Source organism: Opisthocomus hoazin, chromosome 8 (genome assembly GCF_030867145.1).
Source record: "Opisthocomus hoazin isolate bOpiHoa1 chromosome 8, bOpiHoa1.hap1, whole genome shotgun sequence".
NCBI lineage: Eukaryota > Metazoa > Chordata > Aves > Opisthocomiformes > Opisthocomidae > Opisthocomus > Opisthocomus hoazin.
Genome location: NC_134421.1, coordinates 66,931,469 through 66,948,571, shown reverse-complemented (window position 1 = coordinate 66,948,571; position 17,103 = coordinate 66,931,469). Strand labels below are relative to the sequence as shown.

Below are 17,103 nucleotides of genomic sequence, written 5' to 3'. Positions count from 1 at the left end.
TTGTTAAGCCTCCGCAGCCGCCCCGGGGGAGCGGTGGAGGCATCCTGCCTGCCCGCGCGGCAGCTGCCCCTCGCATGGCCAGGCCACCGGCTCCCCAGGGCTGTCACCCCCTCATGGCGTCGCTGAGGTTGGAAAGGACCTTCCAGCTCACTGAGTCCAGCCGTTAACACGGCCAAGCCCACCGCTGCACCATGTCCCACCACGCCACGCCTACGCGTCTTTGAAACACCCCCAGGGATGGTGACTCCACCGCTTCCCTGGGCTGGACAACCCTTTCGGTGAAGAAATGTTTCCTAATATCCAATCTAAACCTTCCCCAGCGCAACCTGAGGCCGTACCCTCTCATCCTATCGCTAGTTACCTGGGAGACGAGACTGACACCCACCATGGAATCACAGAATCATTCAGGTTGGAAAAGACCTCTAAGATCATTGAGTCCAACCGTCAACGCAACACCACCGTGCCTGCTAAACCATGTCCCCAAGTGCCACATCTACACGTTTTTTGAACACCCCCAGGGATGGGGACTCCACCACCTCCCTGGGCAGCCTGGTGCAGTGCCTGACCACTCTTTTAGTAAAGACATTCTTCCTGATATCCAATCTAAACCTCCCCTGACACAACTTGAGGCCATTGCCTCTCGTCCTATCCCCAGTTACCTGGGAGATGAGACCAACACCCCCCTCACTGCACCCTCCTTTCAGGCAGTTGTAGAGAGCAATCAGGTCCCCCCTCAGCCTCCTCTTCTCCAGAATAAACAGCCCCAGCTCCCTCAGCCGCTCCCTCCCTGGGGCCAGCGAGCAGCCCCCCGCCCTCCCCGGACAGCTGAGCCATCACAGCTCCCCTCGTGCACAGTCACACTGTCGCGTTATCGCCCGCTATCGCCCACTAACACCACCAACCTCCCCTGCCGCTCCTCCCATCCACCAGGGGGCGCGGTGCGTGGCGCGGCCGCCCGGAAGTGACGCCGTTGTTTTGTTCCGCCACTTCCGTCTTCGTCGTTGTTGGCGGCCGGGGTCGCCATGGACATCCTGAAGCGGGAGATCAGCCGGAAGCGGCAGCAGCTGGAGGAGAAGGAGCTCGTGGGGGTGAGGGCGGCCGGGCCGGGGCCCCGGAACCGCCCGGGATGGGGAGGCGGGGGGGAGGGCTGCGGGAACGGCCTGAGGTGGCGGCTCGGCGCGGGGGCGAGGCGGGAGCGGCCCCGGGGAAGGGGAGAGGAAGCGGCCTGGGAGAGGGGCTCGGGTAAGGGGATCCGGATCGGCCCACGGTGGGGTTCGGGAGGGTCGGGGGCGGCCCGGGAAGGGCTGTGGGGACCAGGAGCCGGGGCGGCCCGCGGTGGGATCAGGGAGGAGTCTGGGGCTGGGAGCGGCCCGGCTGCAGGGCCTCGCTGTGTGCCTTTGCCTAATGGAGCCGGTTTATTTAGTGCCGAGTGCCTCAGCTTGGAAACACCCGCAGTAAAGCGGAGCGCTTCCGCGGGTGTCTGAGCGTAGGTTTTGGCGTTAGTGGTTGAAGTAGGGAGCTGTGATGGGAGGCTGTTGTAGGTCAGGCAAGCGGAGTATGAAGGAAGAAGTAATAGTTCCTGTTAATCAAGGGAAATGCTTCAGCGTGGCCACAGTTGCCAGCTGTTGTTTGTCTGGAGGGGTCTTATCAAACACATTTCTACATAGATGCACCAAGAAAACTTCCAAAATACTCTGTACAAAAGTGATTTCTCTCACCTCCTTGACTTAGTGTAAAATGACATGTTTTGTATGGTTTGTTTAAACAACTTTCTTATACTCCAGCTTGGGCCTTCTGCACGTCTGAAGTGAAGCTTTATGCTAGTGAGTACCATGGCCTTACGTGACGACAAATGGGTTTTCTTTAAAGCGCTGGTGAACACATTGTGCTTTTAATTCTGCTTATGCCTCTGTGCTGTGAAGTCACTTCATATTGCTGATTTTCAGAGGTGCTTCCAACTAGTTCCCTTTACATGACAATGTAGCCATCTCTGTGAAAGGATGTAGCTGAATTCACCAAATCAAGTAAGGAAGTTTGAGCCATTTTTGCCCAAGTATGTGAAGCCGTAAATTGTTAACAGTTTTTCTCTCTTTTAGGGAAATAAGAAATATTTCAAACGCAGTGAGTTAGCTAAAAAAGAAGAGGAGGCCTACTTTGAGAGATGTGGCTACAAGGTATGGTAATTGTTCTTCCAGGAATCTGTGTGTTTAATTTGAAGTCTGCAATTTATTATCAGAGGTATAAATGTTGTTAATGATAATTGTTGTTCTTTGTTCAATCTGTTAATGTTATACATTAGCCTGTAAATGAGAAGCCATCTGGAGAGGTATGAGTTTCCAAAACCATTTTCAATGCAGGAAAAGATATGCATGATATACAGCTACTTAAGTTTGTGTTATGGTTTGGCTTTTATTTATTTTATTTACTTTTTTGTGGAAAGCATGAAGTGGCTTGGGATCAAAGCTTGTCTTCCTTTCTTTTTAAACTGTGCTGTTAGGCATGAACACTGGATCTGATAGAGCCACCTTCCCCCCTCTTATTGGAAAAAATGGGTGCATTTCGATAGTTTTATCCATTCAGATAATTTTAATGGTCTTGTCAAAATGTCCAAAAGAAATCAGTATAGCGTGGGTGCATATTAAAGAGATATGCCAATATCCATACTGTATATTTGGGTTTTGGCCATCAGTCATCCAGCACTGAAAGAGTGCGACACCAGCATTTGTTTTCTTGCTGGCAAAGTGTTGGAAAACAATTGGTAACCTAGGGTGCATTTTGAAACAAATGAGTGATCTGGAAGGCTTTATCTGCCTTGTCATGGTATCAGGGCGATAGTTTACTGAAATGGAAAGAACGTTGTTTTCTTTTACAAGTGTGTGCATCTGCCTGCCTGCCTGGTTATACGTGTATGTGAGGGGGTGTGCGTTCCCTTGTGGAAGACAGAGGCCTGTAATCTTGTTTGCTGTTACTGGGCGCAAACAGGAGCTTTGTTTTCAGTTGAATTTTACCCAGTTAGTGACTTATTCTGAAACCTTGGTCTGTAGAATATCTGAATGTCAGCGCCAAAATGATTCTCAGAACGTGCAGCATATAGTCATGAGAAAGTGTTCTGTGAATCCAGTCGCTCTTCCAAGTGGAAATGACTCCATGGTGCTTCTTGCGCACTAGCCTGAATTCTTCAGGGCCTCGCATGGCGTTAAAGTGCCGTTATCTGTGCTGCTGCAGCGCCAGTTTTGGTTTGAGTTGTAACCCTGAAAGCGGTTTTAAAATAAGTTGCTTTGTTAAATTTAGAGCCTCCCAGATTTCTACATTTGATCTTTACTGCCTTGATGAGATGAGGAATATGGACTGATTTCTTTCTAAATTCAGGTGCTTTTTTGCTTTGCTTAGACTTACTAAGTTGTAATAATTTTACTTGCTTGAAAAAGAAAGCACTGAAACCAAAATAACTGGGGTAAAGCCATTGCTTGTAACTTGGAGTCCAGCTGACAAAACGGATCAATCCCAGATCCCCCCAATGCTGCTGTCTCTGTATGATTTCAAGAATGTTTGTAAGTTAAAATTTGTACGTATCCTTCTGCTATGGGAGTGTATTTCTTTACGTACATATTTACATAGTTATTCCGTATTTTCTGTCCCCTGTCTATTCCCCCTTTCCTGCATCGATGGACGTTTTATTTTTCCCCTCCTTTATGTGTTAAGCATTGATTTGATTGTTTTTCCCTTGCTCATTCTGAACCCCTGTGGCTGTAGGATTGATTTCTGTCTTTGCTAGTGTAACACTGAATGTGGATTTGTGACTGAATCCTGTAGCTGGAGCCACGGGGCTGGATCCTTGCATCCACGCGTAGTCATACTGACACCAGAGTGCAAGACCAGCACATGGGCCTGAAAGAATAGAAAAGCTTCTTTAAAAAAATCTGTCCAGTGCATTCATCAAACTGATCAACCCGATTACAGATTGGAAATGACAACGTACTGCCCATGCACAGGGAATGCTACAGGGAGCTGTAGGGTTAAGTGGAGCATTTCCCTTTTAGCAAGAACTCCTTATTATAGGAGTATTACCAACAGCAATCTGCTCATGCTGTCAGAAGTGTCAAGTTTGAGCTTATGAAAGGAACTGTAGTTACATGATAAAGTTGCTTTGATCAAAGAATTATTTTGCATTATTAAAATACTGGGTAATGAAGAAGGAAAGCTCTGTTTGATTCAGGGACCTTCTTTTAGATTCAGAGGAGTTGCTAATGAGCTCCTGTCGCTGTGAGGAGTTGTAGGTTTTTGTAGGTTTTTTCCAACCTGCAAGAAACTATGGCATGCGAGAAAGACGCATTACCTCAAACAAGTACCTCTCAAAACGCAGCAGAAACCATGGATCACTGCTAACTGTGCTCAGCTCACTGAACTGTAGGTAACAAACATTTTAAGCTAACACTGCCACTGAAATAAGCGGCCCCACTCTCTCCCTGCCCTTGGGTTTTCATTTCTGCCCTTGTGTCCATGCATGTGCCACTGCCTGCTGAGCTGGATGAGGACGTTAAGTGGGCTGGGAAGAGTACCTTTCTTTGTGCTTGCCAGATTATTTTCTGTTTGAATGATTTCCCCCATCTGGTTCATCATATAGTGCTGCAAATACTTTTGCATGGGTAAGGAGGGTAGAGCAGGGGCAGGAATCAACAGGCAGAGGGTGGATTTGCTATTTTTGGCACCAGTGCTGACATCTGCCTACTAACGTGATTGCCAAACTTCAGCATTTGTCCTTTCCATTTGCATAGAGACTGCTTTCTGCAACTTGCAGAAGTGTCAGGTAAATACTGATACTTCTAAAAGCTTTTGTTGTTCTGTGAATTTCAATTACAGACAATAACAACTATGAAACTAAAGGTTTATATTATCCTATTAAGATCTGTGTTCCAGAGTTCTGTATCTTCACATTGCTATCAGTACATGGGTTTATTTCCTTTGGCACGTTGGTAACGATGTCTGTTGAATGTAGGTGCAGCAGCAAGAAGAGGAGGAGAAACCACTGACTTCATCAAATCCAGTACTGGAACTCGAACTGGCAGAAGAAAAGTTACCAATGACCCTTTCCAGACAGGAGGTAAAATCAATCATCATAAACAGACTACTTGAGTTTACAGGAAATGCCTCTGAAATTTCTTGCTAGGGCTGCTTTTTCTAGTGAGCTGTACTTTGTGGCAGTTAGTATTAAATAATAAGCCTCCATTTTTACAGTCAACAATTAATCGTTCTTGCTCATCAAGGATCTGCTGTCCAATTGAATGTATAGATTGGTACAAATTGGTAGAGCCTCTTTGTGTCATGGATGTGCACAGATGTGCTATAACATTTTACAGCTCTTTCAGGTGACTTCTGAAATAGTACCCTGATTCTTGGGTTATGCTGAAGGTGGTGTGCTGACTTTTTTCAAGATTTCCCCCCCCCCCTTATTTTCTTTGTAGCTTATTGGTCTGAATCTAAATTTAGAAGCTAAGTTTTGGAAGTTCACCTTGATTTCTAGAAGAAAAAGTCCTGAAGCCAGAGCAGCTGGTGTGTTCTTTGTCCTTTCTAAGGATAAAAATACCTATATGAATGTGAGTTCACAAACAGATCTATACCACAAAGTGGAAGAGAAGCAGGAAGTTCAGAAGTACAGAATAAATTCTAATCTTGGAAATACTGTAATTTGGAGCTCAGATCATCCAAGGATGTCACATGTCCCCTTAATTTTGTAAGATACTTATTTTTACAGGAGTATATCACAGGACTTGTAATGTGGGCTATTGGTTTCATGTTTGGTTTGAGGTTTGGTCTGCGTGTCCTGTGTAATACACGCTGTCTCACTGCTGTTGATCTGCTTGGGTGTGTGTTTTGGTCAAGGTTTAGGTGTTGCTGTGCCAGCACTGTGTCCACCCCTGGTTTTGTGATACGTTTGCTGGTCAAATGCTTGCCAACATACACCAAGACCCTTGAACTGAATAAATGAATTCATGTCCCAGTTAATTTAGTTTCTTGTTGTCCAGGCAGTCTATTGGTATAACGAAGTGGTGGTATGAACTGAAGTGTAAGCCCTTGTTTTGATCACCAGAATATTGCGTGGTGATTCATACAGCAATAAGCCTATTGCTTGAGACACTAAACGAATAGTGGTAAGTATGAAGAGATTTAGAAACAGTGCGTGAGATAAAGAGTTGGGAGAATAAAGTTCAGGTTTTGGTAGAGCAGCTGAGGGAGGATGTTATACCTCTGTTATATCTGGTTTTAAAGTAATTATTGTGTTAGATTATGGGACTTAATTCTCATCCTTAAGCATCTGGCAAATACTATCAGCCAGTCAGTCTTGCAGATATGCTGGGATGACCTGCAGCCCAGTTAGGGAGTATTTTTATTGCCCTGGACAAGTAGGTGAGTGAGATTATTGTCAAGTTCCTTTGTGATTTTGAAAACAGTTTTTAAGTTCTGCCAGAGGGATGATTTCTGTGTATTTGTTTAAACAAGTCAGAGCAGGAAGAAGTTAGGCTCTACCAGCCGGCTTGGGGTTTTATGCAAAATTTAGATTGGTAATGTTCGGAATGACCTTTCACTGAAGTACTCTGGGAATTTTATATTTAAAGTGTCTGGAACATTTTTCTACTGCTTAAAATATTGCCATTTCCTCTCCAGTCCAGCTCAGCTTGTTATTCTAAGCAAAGTAAATAATTCTGTCATTCTGAATTTTATTTTGCTTCCTTTACGAGTTTGCATAAGGGAGTGCTTTGATTCCTTTCAGGTTATCAGGAGGTTACGAGAGAGAGGTGAGCCCATCAGGCTGTTTGGAGAAACAGATTATGATGCGTTTCAGCGCCTGAGGAAGATAGAAATTCTTGCACCTGAAGTGAACAAGGTAAGACTGGCTAGCTATTAGTTACTCATTTGTAGTGGGATAACCAGCGAGGAACACTGTAAAAGTTGCAGAAAATCAGTTTCAGTAACTGTTAGTTTTCAGGAGGGAGGAGTGGTAGAGAGCAAAGAGAAGTATCTGCTCCATCTTATTTATTGCCTGAGAAAGGATGTTAAATGTTGTAGTTTGTGCACAGTTACAATTCCTTACGCTAGGCAGTTCAATCCTAGGCCCTTTTCAGTTGAAAAAGGGGTCTCCAGGTGCCAGTAATACCCCAGCCTGCGCTGTTACCTGCTTTTTAACCAGCAGAGAAGTCAGTCATTTACTGTTAAAACTAGCCTGTGTGGTGATTATGTGCATTCCTGAGAAGGTGCAGGCGAGTAAGAGGATGACTGCATCCTGGCTTTCTGGTATGTTTTTCACATCCCTTGATTTCAGAGCTATAACTTGTTAGGGAAACTTAATTCCCCCTCCCCACTTCCCTTTAAAGTAGCCATAGATTCAAAAACTGACTAAAAGATATGTCATAGTTAACTGATTTATTCGTCTTGTCTTAAGAATTGATCAGTGAAGTGAGGAGATGCAATTGGGGTTTGTTTTGCATTCACCATTAACCAAATTTGCAACCTAGCTAAGAGAGTGACAGTTTGGATTTTCTTCCCTAATTTGTGGCAAACTGAATTGTTTGAAATGTCTTTGGGGCTGCCCAGAAAAAGAAAGCCTTTTCTTCTTCAAGTCTTATAAAAAAAGGCAAACAGATCTAGAAGTTTAATAAAAAATCTGCTAGTGAAAGCTTCCCTGTAGTGACATTGACGACAGTAGTAGGAGTATTAGGAAATTGTGAGCTCACAGATAGGTTTGTGCTGGATTTCTGTTACATGTTTCAGCCTCTCCTGTTGCTACGTGTTGGTGAAAATGTGGATAGTCAGGATAACCAGTTTGTGGTTCAGACATTTTTAGACTGCTGAAGGATTAATAGAAACGCTTCAGACGGTCAAGTATGATGATGGAACAGGGGAAATAACTCTACATATGTATTCCCAGTGGAGTGGCTGAATTTATCTTAAGATAAGCAATGTCGTACTCCCTTATAGAGCTTTATATTTTATGTCTTAAGATAAGAATGCAAGTCCTTTAACTGTGACTGAGCAGAGTTTCTTGTTCTGTTTAAAAGCAGCTCGTAACTGCAGCATCAGTTTGAAGCCATGTATGTATTTTTTTTTAAACACCTATTCTAGAGTAGGAGATTTTAAACACTTAATCTATATAAAACATTCTGCTATGTTTAAGTCATTGGTGATAAGGGGAAGACATAAATGTTTCATGTGATAGTACTCAAGGAGTGTTACGTACCTTATTTAGAGCTCTTTTCAGAGCAGATGTGAAGACTTGTAGAGCTGCTGCTGATTATGGTCTGTTCTCTGTTTTGGGGTTGTTCAGTGCATTGCTTGGAGAAAGTGTCATGAGGATTCAAGTCCTAGAAGTTGATTGTCCTCCATGGTTTTCTGGTAAAAATATGGTAAAAAGTCTTTTTTTATAGGTGTGAACATTGCAGAAGTTCATGCACCTGCTTTTTGTTAAGTGGTGAAGCAACCCAGAAACTGTTCCTTGAATTCCATTTAAATTCAGACAACTAACCTAAACCCTTATGTATGTTTTTACAGAATTTGGCTTTTCTTAAACAGAAGTTGGATGCTCACAGGGACAGCTCTGAACTGCTTTGATTTACTTGAGACTTTTTTGTATATTAGTAATTTCTTATCTTTTCCAGGGCCTGAGAAATGACCTGAAGGCTGCTTTGGATAAGATTGACCAGCAGTATCTGAACGAAATTGTAGGCGGCCAAGAAGCAGGAGACGACGACTCACAGAATGACTTGAAAGTCCATGAGGAGAATACTACTATTGAAGAACTAGAAGTATGTGATGGGTAGATTTTAATTAAGGGATTTTAGATGTAGTGTATTGTTGTGAGTAAGCTTTAGGATTGTTTAGTTTTCAACATCTAACTTAGGCATCCTGAAGTATCCTTAAATATGCTCTGTTAGGAAATTTGGGTTTCTAAGCCTTGAGGTGCACCAGAGGTGCCTACAGCAGACACGTGAAAACTCAAGGGGTCTTTGTTTACAACACCTCATCAAAAAGGGGCCGGGAGTTGCCTGTGAGGAAAGTGATACAGTTGGGATTCCCTCTGCAGGGGGTTTGGAAGTAGAGAATTCAATAAAAATACGTTATCTGGTCATAAATTCTAAAGCCTTTCCAATGAGTATTTGAGAGGGTAATGAGCTTAGAACTGGTGAATTTTCCCTGTACAAGTAAAATGGACTCTGAAAAATAGACACACAGAAAGGATGATATAAAAACATCCAGGACAAAGAAGAAGTGGAAGTCAGTAGTAGGCAGATCACAGAAAATATAAGAAGTGCAGAGGCAATATGTCTCAAACTTCAGTGCAAATGACTGCCATGTTCTGGAAGAATAGCACGGTTTCTGTGTAAGCGAGCGGAGAATCAGTGCCATGAAATGCGTTCAGCATAGGGTAGTATTTTGCAAAGCCCATTAACTTGAGCTGAAGACTTTTACCCTTAATCTTCAAAACTCTTTGCAGGAGTTAATCTTCATATTGTCCTTCCAAAAGTGTGTTTAAGAAATAATCTGATTTATAACTGAGAGTTTAGTTGGAGGTGGTCTTTGGCTTTTTTGTTAGGGTACCAGGGTTCTGGTTCAAAATAACTGTAGTACCAGAATGGATACCAATTGTAATGGGGCTGTGTTCTATGGATGTGTTAGTTTTCAAAGTATCCCCTCTTGGGGGTTGTAGGGCAGGTTTGGTTTGAGCCACGGAAATAATCTCTTTCTGAAAAGTGTGAAAACACCGCAGACTTAATTTTATGCTACTTTAATTGCATTCCCTTGAGCGTAAAGGCTTATGCTCAATTGGGTTCCAAAACTAGGAGATTTTTTAAAAACAAAACTCACTTTGGAAATGTGAGGACAATGGAAATAGCTTATAAATCCAGCTATACCTACTGGAAAATGTTTCTAAATATTGCTGTTAGTATTAACAGTTTTGAGGTTTTGGCAGGAAGCTAGTGTCGGAGCATACTGCTGGGCTTTTTGCGGGTTTGTGGGATGGGATTTTTTTTTTAGGTTTGTTCCCTTAATTTCACAGTTACAATTAAATGAAATAGTAAAAAGCCCCAGTACATCAGAGAATTGAAACATCTTAACAAAATAATTAGGTTAATTGATGGCAAAAATGCACTGCACCCACAGTTCCCCTTAACAGTGCTGTGAGACAGCTGCTAATTATGCCAATAATTTAGTAGTTAATGAATGAAAAATTACTGTTGCATGGACTTTTCAGAAATAATAATATTGGCTTTTTGACTTAAATGTTTTTAATAGATTAATGAATCTTGGTAGCATATATAGCTGTTTTGTTCCATTTCATAACCGGTGTTTTGGATTACTGGTGGAGTTTATTACAGTTCACGGTGCAGGGAACCATGCTCTGCTTGGTGGTGGCAAACTTCTAGACAACGTGGAAATAATAGCCTTTTTTCTCCTTTTCTAGGCTTTGGGAGAATCCTTAGGACGGGGTGATGATCACTATGATATGGACATCATAACAAAGTTCTTGAAGGTAACAGACTCTAGTGTAGTAGATTAATTATTCTGTAGTTGTGTCTTTTTTTTTGCTATCATGCAGTTACATTTCATGAATAAAAGGGATAGATTCAGCTGCTTGGAGAGAAAAGCTCACACATAATGCTTAAGATGTGGTGTTTTTTAAATGCTTGGCACTCCACAGCCTTGGTTAGTGACGATGGTGACTTCTACTAGACCTGGGAAAGAGCTGTTGGGAGAGCAGCATTCTTCAAACTCTGGTCCTGCTTTTCCAGACAAAATAAAAATGGGTTGATTTCCGTATGGTAATTGAGGCAGTTGTATGTAGTTGCTTCTGTGTACTAGTGTGGCATTAAAAACTTCTGAGGAGTCACTGCCTCCCTTCCCCAGGAACAGTGCAAGCTGAAATGAAATGTCACCTGGTACTTCTATGTGAAGTAAGAGAATTTTAAAGGAAGTCCACTGGCTTTGCTAAGGAAACAGGTTCAAGTGGATACTAGAAAATTGTTTCCTTGTTTCCTGGCAAGGAGCCTGTATTGCCTCTAATTAGAGTCAGCCAGTCCCTGTGTAACTGTTGTGATGATCAGAAGTCACAGCAAGAGTCGAAGGTTTTATTTGTGTGTCTAAGATACAGAGGCATTTTAATCCAGTTTGGACCGGGCGATCAGACGAAGAAAGCTCAACTGTTTTCCAGGTGGAGAGAAGGTACATTTGACATGTTTGCCTTCTGGGGTGTTGAATTTTCACTGTGATCTTCACCGTTCCTTAGGCTCTTTTGAAAAAATTGCCCTGAAACATCAGCGTCTTCTACTTGGATTTCTGCTCTTTTTACATCCCCGTCCTTTGTTTCAGCACCGATACCTGTGCTGTTGTTTCCTTAAGGTTTTCTGTACATGCCTTTTTATACATGCTCCCCCCTCACCCACGTGTTTTTATGATAGGAGGATTGTTGCTATCTCTCCTTGCGTATCCTTCTGAAAAAGGCTTCTTGCCTTCTTAATTCAGATTTGTCCGAAAAACTCATTTTGTCTTGATGGCTTAAACCACCATTCCCTTTTTTTTGCCGAGCACGTCACTAGATGGCACTATGACATAAATGTGCTTGTTCCTCATCCAGTTTCTTCTTGGAGTTTGGGCTAAGGAGCTGAACGCCAGAGAAGACTACGTGAAACGGGGAGTACAAGGGAAGCTGAACAGTGCCACTCAAAAGCAGACAGAATCGTACCTGAGGCCGCTCTTCAGAAAACTTCGGAAAAGGGTGAATCACTTTTAACTGTCGCTGTGCTGTAAGACTGACTTTAACTGCTGCTTGCCAAGTGGCCAGTGATCAGTGCCCTTTCCTAAGGTGATGTTATCTTCCCTGAAGAAGAGGGGATGAGTTGGTTAGGATTTCTGTGTCTAGAGCTTATGACTCCCAGTTCTGACCTTTTTATCTTGACCAGTGAATTCTTCTGCCTAACCACTGCTTTTCCAGGTGTTGCTGTATGTATCACCTGTTCACTGGGTTGCAGATGTGGTAGAGAATTGGGAATGTATTTTGCACTTTGCCACTAGCTACTGGGTGTAACGACTTAACCTCTCTTGCTTCAGATCCTTCATCTAACAAAGATGTTTTCCTTTGTTAAAGTCCTGAAGCTAGGGTAGCTGCTAAACTTTGTAGAAGTGCTGAGTAGGATGATTTTCCTGAGCTGCTATTCTGAAGTAAAGATGTCTTTTTTTTTTTTCCTTTTTTTTTTTCTTCTCCTGTAGACACTTCCTGCAGACATCAAAGAATCAATAACAGATATTATTAAATTCATGTTGCAAAGAGAATATGTGAAGGTATGTTTGTTTGTACTCTTCCAGTATGTTTAGGCTGTCTGGTTCTAATACATTTCCCATTTTTCTGCATTTTGAAGATACATAGCTGGAAATACAACATATATTCAAACAAAATGGAAAATGGCTGTTTAAGGTTTAGGCTCCAGATAGTGTTTTCTTTTCCACAGCCTGTCAGAAGACCTTCTGAGGTTGGTGAAACTGCAGAGCTTTGCAAGCACAAATAGATTTGATTTTTTTTTTTCGGCAATGGTTATGTTAAGTTGCAGAGGAATCCTGTGTGGGAAACCTGATGTTGTAAGGTTAAATGAGGGTATTGAATTAATAGTAATAGGGTGTTGATTAATTAATTAGGAATTAATTGAGGTGAAGTGAGTTATTGAATATGAGACATTGTCCCTTTCTTTGGCTATGCTCACATTAGCTGGCCTGGTAAGGTTGAGGTAAGTTAATGAAAAGCTTTTTGGACAAACTCTGCTTACTGGAGGAGGCAGAAGTTCTTTGGCAAACAAGATCAAAGGCAGTGTTAGGTTTTGTTTGTAGCTGCCTGCAGAAGTGGAACTCAAATACTGATAGCATTTGCTTAAGCAGCTTGTGTATGCAGAGGAAATTAAGCCGTGTTTTGCCTTCAGATTTCTAGTATTTCTTATATTCTTGTGAGGACTTGGGATAATTTGTCAAGTAAGCAAGCAAACCTGCTTTTGTTACTGCAAAAAGTTTAGGTGGCTTAAGGCAAGTTTAATCCAAATCATCTGAAAGTAGAACTGAAAGTGTGGGATATATGATAGTGGGGTTTTGTTTTGAGGCATTTTTTTTCTTTTGATTGTTACCATTATGTTGAAATTCCCTTTCCAATGCCTTCTCAAACAAAGTAGTGAGTGTGCGGGAATGTGGTTTATCTTGTGGGTTAATCCGCTGTGCCCCTCTCTCTTGGATGTGCTTGGCTTTATGTAAACTTCACAGACTGATTTTGGAGGAGTTGAGTGTACATTTGGAAGTGTTTGGGTTTTTTTTTTCTAATTAGGCTAATGAGCTTTGTGCTTTTAAAAATACTCATATGCTTTTCTGTTTTGCTTCCTAAGAGACTTGTCTCTTTCTGCCTGCTGTTGTCTTCTGTACTTTTTTGCTTTGTGCAGCCAAGGAATACTGTCAGCCACAAATTCTTACTGCTCCATTAGATAAAATGCTTGAAAGATTTAAGTTTTGAAATCAGCATGTGACAGCAGGCAAATGCCAGAATGCAAGTTGTCCACTCAACCCTAATTAACTCTGTTGTGACAGTGCTGGAAGGGTCTTTAATTGCAAGTTCACATACTGTGTTTCATCTCAAAACTATATTTAAGTCAGCACATAGGTATTTGACTAAGACTGTTCAGATTCTGCCTCATGTAGGTGAAGACCAAGTCCTGTCCCTTCTACTGGTTTACTCTCAGCTCTGTCTGCAACCCCCTGCCTTGTTCCTTATTCACCTCCCAGTTTGCGCAGTGCCGACTGGGAGGAAACGGCACCCTCTGGTTGTGATTGCTACTTTAGTGTGTAGTCTCTAAGTAGGAGATGGTAAATGAACTCTCTTAATGAGTCGTACACCTGCTCGCTAACAGTGGAGGAATGTCCTGCTCCAAGTCCTTCTTGAAGCTGCATTTCTGTAATTGCTTGTATGTGTCTGCCCCCCTCACTTTCTGGTTCTCAGTTGTTATGGCTTTTTTAACCTCTCAACTTCTCTTCCTTTTTCCATTTCTTTCTATTAATTTTCCTTTCAGGTTTTATCCCTGTTCTTCCCCAGGGATGTTGTCTGCTGCAGCTTTATGTTAAGAAACAGGATCTGCTACCTTGATTGGGAAATATCAGATTCATTTAGTGCTGCTACTGCTCTGTTGATAAACATTGTTACAAACGTGCTTGTTTAACCCAGTTTCATAGAGAGGTGTTTCTCAGTCTCACTGGAAGCTCATTTCTCTCCCCGAGAGCTGTCAAGCCCCAGTGCACTCCCGTGTGTGGGGTGACCTCAGTTCTGCGTGCACGATGTGAGCCTGCAGTGGGTTGCGCTTACAGCCAGGCTCCCTGATCTAGTCTGCAACCAGAACGGCAAGGCTTGTAAAGATGATTACAGCAGAAAGGCTTATGGCAACCTGAGAAGGTTGAGTTGAAAATAGTCCCAGTAACTTTAGTTTTAATCAATATTAGACTGCCTTATCGAGTGCTTTCTTTCATCAGGTGAAGTCCATAGTCCTTGCTTCCCTCAGAGTTTAGCATAAGCATGAATCATGTTAGGAAGGTGTGTTGTAAACTTGGTTAATATTGTGCAATGACACTTGATTCAGAGAGACTGGAATATGTGGTGTTGTATCTGTCGGTGCAAAAATGCTCAGCTTTCTGATGTGCTTGCTGTTTTGCTAAGTGTGCGTGCTCTGTATTCCTTCAGGCAAACGATGCCTATCTTCAGATGGCTATTGGAAATGCTCCCTGGCCTATTGGTGTCACCATGGTTGGCATCCACGCTCGAACAGGTCGTGAAAAGATTTTCTCCAAGCACGTAGCCCACGTTCTCAACGATGAAACTCAAAGGAAGTATATTCAGGTAACGTTAGCTTTGGAAATCCAACAGGTTTGCTTTTGAAGTGAGGGGATTTTTGAGAAACACCGGTTTCATCGTTACAGGTGATGTGGTAGAAAGGTCCTAGAAATGGCCAGTTGCCTCAGTTTGGGTCAAGTGTAACATCCATTTAATGGGTCACTCATCCTGGACCTGCATCCTCTTCAGTGCTGGGCTAGGAATGGAATCTAATGGATTCTATGTCTTAACTATTAATTATATTAATTATTAATCTGTGTCTTAACTATTGTGATCCTGTGTGAACACCAAAGTAGCTGTGAAGACATGCTTTATTCTCCTGAGTTCCTTCACTGCTTAACTCCTGGTTTTAACATCATGTGTGGAGTTTAATACCATGAGATACAGTCCTTCTGACTATTTCTGCAACTAGATAAATGCATTTGTTTTTCAAACAGGTTTCTGTAACAGTGTGGGCTCCAATTTCCAGGTTCAGTTCCTCCTAACCATATTCATAGTCATGTCAGGAACTTCTGTTGTTTGTGGAATTAATAGCAGTGGTGGTTTTCTTCTCTGTTTCAGCGTAGTGGGTGGATGGGTGTGAGGAAACAAGTTTTCTCTCCTTGTATTGTTAAATGCATTTACCTCTTGCCAGTTGCACTTTCATTGAGCTAAAGACCTTCTGGCTTAACTCCGAAGTCTCCAGAGCAGCATCGTGGAGCTCAGAGCTTGAGGCAGAGGAGGGTTACATAGGTGTCTTCCTGCTGCGGCAGAAGGAGTCATTATGGTGCTAGGACATATTTTCCAGACTTACCTGCGTTGAAAAGGCCAAAGCATCCTCTGCTGAATCCTCGTTCCCTTCAGTGAGGAGCCGTCCGTCTTCCATGATGAGTGTCTGATGACAGGCACGTGACTCTGCCATCTTGGAATACAGTGTCACTGCTACATTACACCACTGACACAGCAGTTTCTTTCTTCTTTGTTAGACTTTCACGCGTGACATGAAAGAAGACAATCACAGGGTTCGGTCGCATTGGTTTTTGGCCATCGATGCCTTGAAAGAACTGAAAAGTCAACATTCTGCTTTTCTTCTTGATCTCTTCTTCAGTTGCCTCCACGGTGTAGGTCAGGTGTGGTGCCACCATGGAGGAGTTGTTTGTTTATTCTCATAGCTGTGCAGCTTGTTTCTTGTCAGAAATTGCTCTTTGCTCTGTAGAATTACTTTTAATATTCAGGTTTATTTTAAATATCTTTTCTTGTGATAGCATTGTTTTCTCCTGTGGTGGTGAAGTGGGATTAAAGCATTACTGTAATCCTTCACTATGAATCTGTTGTGAGGGACTGGATCTGTATTCTCTTCAGTTATGCCACAGACTCTCTAATATTGGAGATGTCTTGGCACTTCACAAGCAGAAGATTCATGAAACTTAAAAACTGGAAGAACAAACAAATTAAAAAAAAAACAACCCCAAAATAGCAGCCGTTTGTTTTGAATTCTTCTTGTTAAGCTTAAAAATACTGTAGACTGTTAGGTTTGTTAGACAGCTGCAGTTTTATTACAGAATTGTCCTTGTTTTGTTAATTCCTAGGGGCTGAAGAGGCTCATGACCATCTGCCAGAAGCACTTCCCGACGGACCCATCGAAATGTGTGGAGTACAACGCTTTATGAGGCTCTGCAGCGTCCAAGGCGTGACTCATATTTTGATCTCCAAGACCCAGAGAGGACTGAAGAGCCAGAGTTTGTGCTTTAACACCGACAGGAACCTAGGGTGGGCTTTGCGACAAGGCATAAAGCAGCAGATTTTTCTACAGCTTCCTTTTTACAAGCCCCATTTATTTAGATTTGTTTTAAAATCCGTGCTTTGTGCTGAACGCATCCGATATACAGAAGAGGGTGGTTTTTTGAAGGGGGTATGACCAGGGCAATGACTAGGGGACAATGAATATCACCCTTGCCTTTATTTCAGTTCGTTCTTCAGGGAACTGTACAGTCTGGACTGTTTCCCACATCTTGGAGCTTTAGGTGAGACTCAGCCCTGCAAGGAGCGTATGTGGAGCTCTTTGGCTGCTTTCCCGTTAAGAGACTGATGTGGGGAGATGATTAGAGGGAAGCAGTCAAATCGGAATCTTGGTTATTTCTGTAAATATGAAGACTTTAATGGCTAATCTTTCATGTGGTATTTATCAGGAGGAAAAAAAAAGGTTTATATGTTTCTCAGCTGAA

At 42.5% G+C, this 17,103-nt stretch overlaps 1 protein-coding gene across 3 annotated transcripts; it reads left to right on the top strand.

The window, feature by feature from the left end:
* Nucleotides 1-988: 988 nt before the first annotated feature.
* On the top strand, nucleotides 989-16,833 carry PRPF18 (pre-mRNA processing factor 18). Of its 3 annotated transcripts, XM_075429189.1 has the most exons (12): nucleotides 1,015-1,088; nucleotides 1,785-1,823; nucleotides 2,097-2,174; nucleotides 2,300-2,326; nucleotides 4,997-5,101; nucleotides 6,770-6,883; nucleotides 8,652-8,798; nucleotides 10,457-10,525; nucleotides 11,627-11,767; nucleotides 12,259-12,330; nucleotides 14,750-14,905; nucleotides 16,468-16,833. In XM_075429189.1, exons 2-12 carry the CDS (start codon nucleotides 1,818-1,820, stop codon nucleotides 16,546-16,548), a joined length of 996 nt encoding a protein of 331 aa, XP_075285304.1. In that variant the 5' UTR covers nucleotides 1,015-1,088; nucleotides 1,785-1,817; the 3' UTR covers nucleotides 16,549-16,833. The 3 variants fall into 3 exon arrangements, with proteins under 3 accessions (XP_075285302.1, XP_075285303.1, XP_075285304.1); XM_075429187.1 differs by lacking the exon at nucleotides 1,785-1,823 and having other exon boundaries at nucleotides 989-1,088; XM_075429188.1 differs by lacking the exons at nucleotides 1,785-1,823; nucleotides 2,300-2,326 and having other exon boundaries at nucleotides 989-1,088.
* Nucleotides 16,834-17,103: the final 270 nt, after the last annotated feature.

Excerpts from the sequence above, each read along its gene's own strand:
- PRPF18 (XM_075429187.1), top strand. The coding sequence starts at position 1,023 with ATGGACATCCTGAAGCGGGAGATCAGCCGGAAGCGGCAGCAGCTGGAG. Across the intron at positions 2,175-2,299 it reads TTGAGAGATGTGGCTACAAG|CCTGTAAATGAGAAGCCATC; the intron begins GTATGGTAATTG and ends GTTATACATTAG. Across the intron at positions 2,327-4,996 it reads ATGAGAAGCCATCTGGAGAG|GTGCAGCAGCAAGAAGAGGA; the intron begins GTATGAGTTTCC and ends TGTTGAATGTAG.